Source organism: Podarcis gaigeae, assembly GCF_964106915.1.
Source record: "Podarcis gaigeae genome assembly, chromosome: 8".
Classification (NCBI taxonomy): Eukaryota; Metazoa; Chordata; class Lepidosauria; order Squamata; family Lacertidae; genus Podarcis; species Podarcis gaigeae.
The window spans coordinates 34,109,759-34,121,317 of NC_139684.1; the positions used below are offsets into that span (position 1 = coordinate 34,109,759).

At 42.9% G+C, this 11,559-nt stretch overlaps 1 protein-coding gene across 12 annotated transcripts in view; it reads left to right on the forward strand.

Annotated features, from left to right (window-relative positions):
• Positions 1 to 11,292, forward strand: part of ADCY7 (adenylate cyclase 7) — a 90,943-nt gene extending 79,651 nt beyond the window's left edge. For 6 of the 12 annotated variants that reach the window (XM_083750467.1, XM_083750469.1, XM_083750466.1 and 3 more), the window contains 9 exons: positions 299 to 361; positions 896 to 1,068; positions 2,194 to 2,275; positions 3,129 to 3,284; positions 3,752 to 3,898; positions 5,221 to 5,328; positions 6,288 to 6,402; positions 7,443 to 7,567; positions 7,942 to 11,292. In XM_083750467.1, coding sequence (XP_083606593.1) covers positions 299 to 361; positions 896 to 1,068; positions 2,194 to 2,275; positions 3,129 to 3,284; positions 3,752 to 3,898; positions 5,221 to 5,328; positions 6,288 to 6,402; positions 7,443 to 7,567; positions 7,942 to 8,079 — 1,107 coding nt within the window. In that variant the 3' untranslated portion in view covers positions 8,080 to 11,292. Of the gene's footprint in view, positions 1 to 295; positions 362 to 895; positions 1,069 to 2,193; positions 2,276 to 3,128; positions 3,285 to 3,751; positions 3,899 to 5,220; positions 5,329 to 6,287; positions 6,403 to 7,442; positions 7,568 to 7,941 lie in introns of all 12 variants that reach the window. The other 6 variants (XR_014567089.1, XR_014567091.1, XR_014567090.1 and 3 more) reach the window with 3 other exon arrangements.
• The last annotated feature ends 267 nt before the right edge of the window (positions 11,293 to 11,559 follow it).

The window sequence follows — 11,559 nt, forward strand, 5'->3', positions numbered from 1 at the left end:
CCCCAGCCTGAAACCATGGAGAGCTGCTGCTCATCAGTGTAGGCACTACTGAGCAAGACAGACCAATGGTTTGACTCAGTATAAGGTAGCTTCCCGTGTCCCTATGTTCATCCTTGAGCTGCACCATTCTGAAATATGCATTATGGTTCAAGTCACAACAGCTCCATGTTTTCTTTAGCCAACCACCAGACAGTCCTGTCGTTTAATCATTTTGCTCTGCATGTTGATGGAGCCTGGCCTAACATAGACAACAAACAATAGTCTCTCTTTCTCTTTCTCTCCTGCTCTAACAAAGCAGCAGGTGGGCAACAGTTCTTCTGAAAACAGCGACATGCTGAGAATTGAAGCTGAGACCTACTCAGTGAGTAAATTTGAACTTAAAATATGGGTTTAGATACATGCTGGAGAGAATTGCTCAAAAAAAATACCAACACTTGTTCAAAAGCTATTGGCTTCTGGCCATAACAGAAAAGTGAGATTGCCTTGCTTTTCCAATGCCAACATTCCATTGTGCTCCAGCATGATCAAGAAACAACTCAAGTTAGGGCAATGCAGAGAATGGGCTGGCTTGATTTCTAATGGATGTAGCCACTGGGTAGGGGTGGGGTGGGGGATAAAATTTCATGTAAATATGTATGAATTTTCATGAGGACTTTGCAATTAAAAAAAAAAACAGATATGAAAATGTGGAGAACAGAATTTAGGATTGGAGAAATGAGAAACTGAGAGAAGCCAAAATTGACAAATTTGCCCTTACCTAGGACATGACTACATAGGCAATCAGTGTGCCATGATATTATTTATACACACACACACACACACACACATATACACATATATATTTATATATATATATATACATATATATTTTTAAGCCGCTCCTCTTCTGTTCCAGTATTATACCTACTGCTGCCTTCTGGGTTTCATCGCCTGCTCTGTGTTCCTTCGAATGAGCTTTGAACTGAAGCTTATCCTTTTGTCAGGAGCTGTCGTTGGGTATTTCATTGTATTTAATAGCAACCTGCTTTTGTGCTCCAGCCGCAGCAACGTCAGTGACTCCACCACAAGGTACGGTATCTTGCTTCTCAATGGTAACAACACTCTGTAAGCTGATGGTGAACTTAGTGGAATTGCAAACTGCTGCTCCAGGAAGTGATCTCGTAGATTACAGTTTCTTAAGAAGCTGGGAACAGACCTAAAGTATGCTGCAGCATGGTGACATTAGCTGCATTAGGAACCCTTTTCCACCAGTGAAAAAGTTGAGTTATTGGGTATTGTGTGGATGATTACGCTAGTGTCACAGTGCATTTGCTGTCACTGCAACATGTCGCACAAGACCGTCTTCCTCCTACCTGAAGCATTTTCAGATGTTTAAACCACTCTACCATTTTCATGCAAACACAGGAAATTGCCTTGTGCCAAATCAGACTAGAGAAGACCCTAAATGGCCTTCTTACTTATCATTGTGTTAATCGGTGATGAACTTGGGAGGTCACCTCGTTGCTTTTCTCTCTTGGCCCACCTGCATCATACAGTTAAAGTGCTACAATATGGACTTTAAATAGCCATGGCTTTCTGCAAGGAATCCTGGGTGCTTAGAGCATTAGGAGACCCCTATTCCCTCTCACTGAGCTACAATTTACAGAGTGGTTTAACAACCAATTCCTCTTTACAGGGAGCTCTGGGAATTGTAGTGCTATGAGGGTAATGGGGGATCCACTACAGTATTTTATGTTTACAAACTTATTCTCTCTCCGACACCCGTTCAAGATGGTGCATAATGTGGAATTTGCCCAATCAAATCTCAAACTGGAAAAAAGCCCCATCAAATAATTTTTGTTTCATGAGCTGGAAATTCTGCAAGCCTGTCTTCCATTTTGACCTCTTGCCCTTGAGAGTAGTATTTATCCGAGTATCAAACTCAGAAGTGGATGGCAGTGGCGTTTACTTAACCCTACAAACCCAGGGGTGTTCCTCCCCTTGCAGGAGACAATATTTGACAGTAATTTAATTTCTTATCTACTGTGGATGGATGTCTTGTGAATGGCAAACTCTTGTTTGTAGACCTCTGTATCGCTTGAAACTTTGAACGTTTTAGAGATGCATTTCCAAACATTTAAGCATGGGTGTTTCACACATAGTTCCAAACGCTTTTAAAATGAATGTTTTTGTTTTGTTTGCTTTTTGTTTTAGGTTTTTTATGAAAGAACCAAGAATAATGACAAATTTATACCTGGCTCTGTTTTACATAACCTTGGTTCTACTGTCAAAACAGGTAGGCAACTCAGTCCTCATAGGTGTGTGATTTGCCTAGAGCTTTCTGTCTTCAGTTTATTTGTGATGTGACATTCCGAATTTTTTTTTCTTCTTACTGTGGTATGTGGGAAGATTGATTAAGTAAATAAGAATAAGATTGAATAAATAACTAGTTCTCAAGTGGTAGAATGGATGGTACCATTTTAGTCTGCAGCTGGGGAGAGTTTGTGGGGTTTTTTATAAAAAAAATACTCCACTATGCGGTGTTTTCCAGATCTGCTGCATTTTGTAACAAATCAGGCACTATAGGATTTGTTCTGAAGTGCCCATAGCCTGTGAGTTGTGCTTCCTCAGTTTGGCAGTTGGTTTTGAACGGTGGAAAGTCCCACTTGCACAGAGATCAAATCTGTGAGGCTATTACTAGTGATGATGATGTCTTAATGACAGCTGAGGCAGGTCTGGGAAACACAGCACAATGATTTGGGATAAATAATTAGGTACAATTTAAAATAGAAATGTGGCTTGTGGGAGCATGTTAGACAGTTAATGAATGCTGCACGTGTACAGGAGTATGGGCATTTGTTTGTGGCTTAGTACACTTGGCTTGCATGGGGAAGAAAATGTGTGGGGTGCAGTTTGGGGCATCAGGGGTTAAATACTTGGCTTATTGGTCAAGTCTCTCATTTTAAAAGATTTCAAGCTTTTGAAGGAGGAACAGCTGATTTCATGGACATTAAAAATGTCATGGAGCCCCTGAACCCACAAGGCATTAAACAAGTTTGCTGCAAATACACAAAGCTGTTTCTGGTATTTTCAGCTTGCTGATTTTAAGGCTGGGTTTCATAATTCCTTGGTTTATTTGTTTTTTGCAGATAGACTATTACTGTCGTCTGGACTGCCTACAAAAGAATAAATTTAAACAGGAACACGAGTCGTTTGAAACTATGGAAAACGTGAACCGGCTGCTGCTGGAGAATGTGCTCCCAGCTCACGTCGCTGCCCATTTTATTGGGGACAAATTAAATGAGGTATAGAACAATAAGATTTACATTGCTCCATTGTGCTTTCATTCACTCCTCTGCTAATCTTTAAGAGATTGCATGCTGAAAACAGCACGAGGACAAAGCAGTAGAAGCCCCATGGTCTAAAGAGCAAAATAAATCTTAAGTCTCATTCACAATATACACCTGAAGTGCTCAACCACTTTAAAGTCATGGCTTACCCCAAAGACTTCTGGGAGCTGTCGTTTGTTAAGAGTGTCGTTAATAGCAACAAATTTCCGTTGCAAAGCTACAATTCTCAAAATTCCCTGGGAAGAAGGAGTGGCTGCTAAACCACTCTAGAAATTGTAGATCTGAGATTTCTGACATCTAGCGTACACTTACTTCTTTGAATTTACATGTGCTTAGACAGTGTTGCTTTAGTTGTATGCGGAGATGGAAGCGACTGGTAGTGAACAATGATATTGTTGAAACTGTTGTTGCATTTCCTGCAGGATTGGTACCATCAATCCTATGACTGTGTCTGTGTCATGTTTGCCTCAGTACCCGACTTCAAGGTGTTCTACACAGAATGTGATGTCAACAAGGAAGGGCTGGAGTGCCTTCGACTCCTCAATGAAATAATTGCCGATTTTGACGAGGTACCTCTTGCAGCTTGTGTGGGCCTCTTGGTGTTGGGATTGGTTCTCTCCGCCCTCCCGTAAATAGCCAGGAATGAGTATTCTCCTCCCCTCAAGACTTCAGTGTAGTGAAGAGAGATCTTCTTCTCCACAGAGGAGAGAATTGGCTTCTTGAGTCATGTTAGGAAGGTCCTTGGCAGCACTTAAAAAATGTGACTGGTTGGATATGCAGCAGAGAGGTGTATCATAATTCAGTGGGAGAACACATGCTTTGAATGCAGAAGGTTCCCGGTTCAATCCCTGGCATCTCCAGGTACAGATGGCAATCCCTTCTGAAACCCTGGAGAGCCACTGCCAGTCAGCGTGGACAAATATTGAGCAAAAGGACCCAATGTTCTGCCTTGGTAGGAAACAGCTTCCTATGTTTTAGGGATGGGGAAAACTGTGGTCCTCCCATCTCCCATCAGCTCCAGCCACCATGTTCAGTGGACAGAGAGGATGGGATTTGTGGTCCAGCAGCAACTATAGAAGGCCACACGTTCCTGACCCTTGAGTAAGAAGGATCTATGGGGTACCTCTGCCTTGCAACCTTGGAGAATCATTGCCAGTCAGAGAACACAACACTGGGCTTAATGGAGCCTGAGAGTTCTTACATACTGAGAGCCCTGCTGGATCAGACCATCAGTCCAACTAGCCCCACATTCCCTTCCCCACAGGGGCCAATCAGGAAAGCTCACATTCAGGACAGGAGGACAGTAGCCCTCCCTCACTCTTGTTCCCCAACAAGAGGCATGCTGGTTCTGATCCTGGATCTGATACTTCATAGTCATCCTGACTAGCAGCTATTGAGAGCCTTGTTTTCCTTCCAATTGACCTGGGTATAAGGCAGCTTCCTATGTTCCAGGGGGTTGGGTGGAGTGTGTCATATGAAGAAAAGTATCCTTGAACCAGAGAACCATGGTTTGATTTGCATGCTTGAGCAGGATGATGCACCTACTTCTACAACCTTATCTTGAAAGGGTTGCCATCAAGGGTCAAAACACGATGAAAGGGGTGTGGGTGGGTGTCTTCATGCAGGCATATTAATCAACCTATTGGGGATGTCAGAAACACACAACCAAATCTTAAAACCCACACATCCTTCCCATGTATTTTGTACTTGGTGATCGGTATGAAGTAAAAAAAAAAGTAGCAGGAAAACCAGCCCTATCTTGAGCAGTATAGCCTCTTCCCCTTTTCTAGCTTATTCCACTGGAAATTCTGGCTTGTGAGAAGACTGTAACAGGACAAAGAATCATCCAGGTCCTGGATTTTAATCGTTTTCTCATTTTTTCTCCAAACAGCTGTTGCTGAAACCTAAATTCAGTGGTGTTGAAAAAATCAAAACTATTGGGAGTACATACATGGCAGCATCAGGACTCTGTGTTACCCCAGGCCAAGAGAATAATGTGGTAAGTCACCTGCTGAAATACAAGCCACTTTGATAGTGTGTGTGTGTGTGTGTGTGTGAGTGAGTGAGAGAGAGAGAGAGAGAGATGCAGGGTTCTAAGCCCCACTCAACCGTGAAGCTCCCTGAGTGACCTTGAGCCAGTCACTGCCTCCCAGCTTGGCCTACCTCACAGGGCTGTTGTGGGGATTAAAGAAGGAGGGAGAGAACCATGTGTTCCTTGAACCATGTGAACCTTGAACCATGTGAACCTTGAATTCCTTGGAGAAAAAAGTGGGATATAAATGCAATAAAGAAAATGAAATAAATAAATGTGAGTTTTGCTACCAGCTACTTTAAGCAGAAAAGGGACACAGGTGGCGCTGTGGTCTAAACCACAGAGCCTAGGGCTTGCTGATCAGAAGGTCAGTGGTTCGAATCCCCGTGATGGGGTGAGCTCCCGTTGCTCGGTCCCTGCTCCTGCCAACCTAGCAGTTTGATAACACAAAGTGCAATTAGATAAATAGGTACCGCTCTGGCGGGAAGGTAAACAGCGTTTACGTGCACTGCTCTGGTTCACCAGAAGGGGCTTAGTCTTGCTGGCCACATGACCTGGAAGCTGTACGCCAGCTCTCTCGGCCAGTAAAACAAGATGAGAGTCGCAGCCCCAGAGTCATCCGTGACTGGACCTAACGGTCAGGGTCCCTTTACCTTACTTTAAGCAGAGAGAGGGATGTAGGTGTCCACTGACTTTACCTGCAGTTCTAGGATACGCCTATAATATATCTGCACTCCATTAGTGGAGGGGTAGCTACCTCTGGCCATCAAGATGTCATTGGATTAAAAAACCCATTCTGGCTGGGGCTGATGGGAGTTATGAGTGCCGAAACAACCTGGAGGGCCACAGGTTCCCTACCCCTGCACTAATAACATAAAGCAAAGATCCTCTTAACACTCTCCCCCCTGCCCCAAAATATTGCTTAGGACCAGGAAAGACAGCATGCTCAAATTGGCATCATGGTGGAATTTGCAATGGCTTTGATGACTAAGCTGGATGGCATCAACAGGCACTCATTCAACAATTTCCGTCTCAGAGTTGGTAAGTTCAATCCACTGCCCCCACCAAAAAGCGGTGGGGCAGGCTGAATTATCTTGGGGACACCACTGTATTTCTTCCATATTCAGTGATTTTTTAAATCACTACATCTTAGAAGAACATCTAATCCAGCATTCTGTTCTGAGAGCAGCAAACCAAATATCTGTGGGAAGCCCACAGGAAAGATCTGAGCACAAGGGTGCTCACCTTTCCGTTGTTTTCCAGCAAGTGGTATTTAGAAACATTACTACCTCCAGAGCTAGCGTGATTTACACTATTGCTTAGGAACCACAACCAAAGAACATAAAAAGAGAATTGCTGGATCAGACCCAAGGGTCCATCTGGTCCAGAATCCTGTTTAATAATAATAATTAATAATAATAATAATTTATTATTTATACCCCGCCCATCTGGCTGGGCTTCCCCAGCCACTCTAGTTGATCAAATGCTTGTAGGAGGCCCGCAAGCAGAGTACAGAAACACGAGGCGCTGTGTTGTTCTCACTCAGACCACTGGTCCACCTAGCTGATCCACCTAGCCTCAACTGACCAGCTGGGTTTCAGGCAGGAGTCTCTCCCAGCTGGGAGTGGTTGGACTCCAGTTTCTTACAGCCCCAACCAGCATGACCATTGCTCTGAGTATTCACTACTGACTGGCTCTCCAGGGTTTCAGACAAGAGTCTTTCCCAATTTTACCTGGAGATTCCAGGGACTGAACCTGGGACCTCCTCCACTGTCCGGTTAGCTAATGGAACCCAGATAGTGTTGCCATGACCAGTTATTGATCAGCTTACAATAACATAGAGGTGGACTTCTTCACAGGGTAGTAGCAGCATTCCCTGCTGAGATACAAGAAGCCCCATCAGTGTTGGCATCCCACTGGATTCTGAAGACATGCCTTTGTTTAGGCACACATTCCATTGAATAGAACTTGTGATTTTATTTTCCCGTGCTGGCATACAGCACCTTCCTCTTCTTGTGGCAAGAAGCCACAGGAGCAGAAAGCAAAATTTCATCTTAACCTTCCCTTTCCTGTTCTTGCAGGCATAAACCATGGCCCTGTAGTAGCTGGTGTGATTGGTGCTCGCAAACCGCAGTATGACATCTGGGGAAACACAGTCAACGTTGCCAGTAGAATGGAGAGTACAGGAGAACTTGGGAAAATCCAGGTAAAAAAAAAAAGTGGGCAGAGGGGTGAAGGAAACCTGTACAATGATTAGAACATAAGAAGAGTCCCTCTCCAAACCCAGAACTAAGGAGGTCATTGTGACTGTTTCCATTGCCTTTTAATCTCATCTCACCTACCCTGCCTGCTTCTTGAGTCCCTTCTCCCCAGGAGCAGCCCAGATCTTTCACTGTCTAGCAAGAAAGAGGTTGGGGAAAAGCTGTATAGTTTATTCCTGTTGCGGAGGTTTCCTTGTTTCTCTTTCTGATGTTTGTGGTTATTTGTTTATTTTGCATGCTCAGGAGTAGTAGCTAGGCCTGAAAGGGATGAAATGCTCACTTTGAATTGTGAATGGACTCATGTGTTTTCTGTGCACAGGTTACAGAAGAGACTTGCAAAATACTGGAGAACCTGGGATATGCCTGCGAGTGCCGAGGACTTATTAACGTCAAGGGGAAAGGAGAACTGGTGACTTACTTTGTGTGCACGGATACAGCCAAATCCCAAGCGCTTTGATTCGAGCAAGAAACTGCTGAGAAGTTCGGTCAAAATTTGTGTCTTGCTGGGCTTGGTTGTTTTTAAAATAACTTCCCTTCCGGAAAGCCTGGAAACTCCGCCTCCTTATGGAAAGGAGCTTATGACAAAAACGAGTGCGGACTAGAAGTGTTAGTACTTGTATCTCAAGAGGAAAAGATTGTGGGAAAGCTCTTTACAGCTGTGCCTGTCAAAAGAGTTTGCAGGTGTCCATGTTGCAGATTATTCTCTCCTTTCCCTGCCATGCAGCCACAGGACAGAGCTCCACTTCTGCACCTTTTTCATGGATTCGTAGTTGAACGAATTGCCTCGTTAAAACATTCCACTGCCTCATCCTTTCAGACCTGGTTTAACAGTATTGTACTTGTCCATGGACACAGCACCGCCTTGAGTTTGCAGCAGTCTTATTACATAAGGCAATGGGACTGAAGACTCCTCTGCCTGAGAACTTTTTAACTGGAGATGTCAGGGGTTGACTCTGGGATCAACTGTACACAAAGCTTGTGCTCATATCATTTGGTTGTGCTTCCCCCACCCTACCACCTGACTTTGAGCTGCAGCTCTGCTCTAGAACTGGATTTCAGTACCAGGAACTGTTGCACTGCCAGTATTCTTCTCTACAACCACAACCCGGTCCTTATAAACATTTCTGTGGTGGTAGTCCTGTTCTGCTGCTAAACCATACCCGGATATATCATACACACGTTTTGCTTATGCCTGTGCTATTCTCTACTGGAGCAGAAGACAAGTGATGTGAGGAACTTGCTTATGTTTTGCTCACATGGCTTATTTTTTTCTGGATTCTATTACCTGGGTCTGGAAACATTCTTGGCCTTGGTTCTTGAATGTGCTTTCCACTCTGGGTGGAAACATGTGGGAGGCTTCTCCTCATACACCTTTTGCTTGTGCTGTAATGTTTTTTGCACTTCACCAGGTGCTTTTTATTTCAGCAGCTATTAGTGCCCTACAGCAACATGCTTAACATCAGCAGTGTGAGTATGTGTGTGTGTGTGTGTGTGTGTGTGTAAAAATCCAGATTCTTGCACTTGGTAACCCTGCTCATATAATTGTGAGTAGCTTCAAATAGTTTTCACTGCTGGCATGGCAGTGCTGTATGGCAGGCAGAATTGGGTGATACCCACTCTTAAAATATGGCACAGAGAAACTACCAGTGTCTTCCTTAATTCGTCTGATAAAAAGAAGTATAGTTTCTGGGGATACAGATCTCTCTCTTTCTTGTGGGTGTAACAAACCATAGGGCAGCCACAGTGCAAATTTTGTAGTTAGTGAACCCCTCCCTCCCAAACTATTGTATTGCTAGATTTCATCATTGGCAAGAGGCTTCCATCTGTTTTCACATTTTTATGATAAAAATGAACAGAGAGGGCACAACCAAATACAATGTCCACCCTGAGCCAGACTTGAACTTCGTATGTCTACCACCTTTTGCTATGCCATGGGTTTTGCTCCAGTCCCATTAGACAATTTGAGAGAGGGGGGGATCTATTTGTTAATTATTATTCTTTCTCCTGTTGTCTGTAGAGTATTCATTTCTTTCTAGCTTCAGTGACATTTAGCACAAACTAAGTCAGTATAAGGTAACTCCAAAATTGACCACCTGAATACCAACCTATATAACTAACTAGGTGAAGGAGAAATACTATGGGTTTCAGAACTCATTCTGGAAACACCTCACAGTGTTGTTACCAGCCATCATGCAAGATCTGTGTGAGGCATGCTAATTGGGAGTAGGGAAAGCACAGAAAGCTGGCTTCTGAACAAAATATTTTTTCAGGTAGGAAATATCTGCTTAAATGATATGGGATTGGATCAAAAGATGCAGAAGGTACAGGTTTCAGTAGAGCCTTGTACAAGAAGAAACTAAATTGCAAAAGATGGAGATCTGCTTTTCCAGCTTGTTGCAGGAGCTTAAGAACGGCTCTGGAATCTACCTGTTTTATTAATGGGTAAACTCCTGAGCTGTTTGCAAATCAGGGCCATCAGCTTATGCTCAATATTTTTGGGCATCCAATCCACTGTACCTGCCATTAGGTGTATGCACAGGGGCTAACCTTGAAACTTTTTTATCTTATGAAAATTACTTCTGTCTGACAGGCTTTTCCCAGGAGAACCAGAAACAAACCACTAAGTCTTATGGGCAAGAGAAAAATGGGTAAATTGTTTACAATGTGAAAAGAAGAGAGAGTTGTTTATTTGCCCCATGGGGGGGGGGGAATGCTTAGCAGCGCAGTGCTATGCATGTGTACTCAGAAATAAGTCATACTGGGGCAGTGGTTTTACTCTCAGGTAAGTGCATATAGGATTGCAGTCTGACTTTATGTGGAGCACAACTGAACTGTGTTGACTAGTAGCTGGGCATATCCTAGGAAAGCAAAATGAATGGCTTTGCATTGAAGGGTTCTATAAATTTAAATGTGAATACCATGAAACATTTTGAAATTGTATGTTTTTCCCTGTGATTGAGATTTTGTAGAATGCCTTTGGCTCTGCTCCAATTTGCAAGTCACTCTCTGGAGTAACTTAACTGAAATCCGACTGAAGTTTATGGAAATCATTCCAAGACTTGAGGACTGTGACTCTTAAGTATTTTTTAAAAGGTTTTCAGAGTAGAATGTGACTAACTGTGCAAAGATTTCTGACATTCTTTGCCCTGGATGCAGCCCTGTTGTGTTCATTATAATTACTGTGTAATTAACTTATGCGGAGGTTGAAGTGCCTATGTTTCATGACAGGAACAAAACTCTTCTAGTCAAGTCCTACTGTGGCTTTTAGGACTTTTGGAAAGTCTTAGCTGTCTAGAGTAGGTCACACTGGAAAGTAGCAAGATAGGGTAGTCCTAGGTAGGATAAAAAGGAAACTTACGCGATTGTATTTTGTTATAGCAGCAAGTTAATGTGAAATATGATAACACTGCTTTCAGTTCTTACTTTATTGTGCATTTGTTAGAATGCTTGAGTTCAAAAGATCCACCTTTAATCTTTGCAACTATTTGTCATTGTTTGGCATCAGTTATCAAACGTCATATGCCAACAGCAGAAACTCAAGTGTGAAATGCAAGTATTAATGTTTAATTGTTTCTGTTCACATTCTACTGCAAGTCAAGGTAACTTGTCTACCTTCTGTTTTAATTCTAAATTTCCCAGATTAAAAATTTAGGATGCGTTTGTTGCCTAATTGCTCTTCTTTTGTATCATTTCAAATTCTTTAAGAAATGCGTTTCATAAAAGTAAATATTTCATTCTTGCTTTGCGTGATCACTTTCCGCAGGCTGTTATAATGAAAGAGCAATGTTACATGAAGCACCTCTTGCCCTCCATTTGACTATCGTCAAAGGAAAGACATTGTGCTGCCTGAGGGGGAAAAAACAAACCCCAAAGCAGGCCTCTTTGCTAGTTTCTTTTCTTATGTTGCCAGTTTGCTTTTGGAGTATGTTCAAGGGAA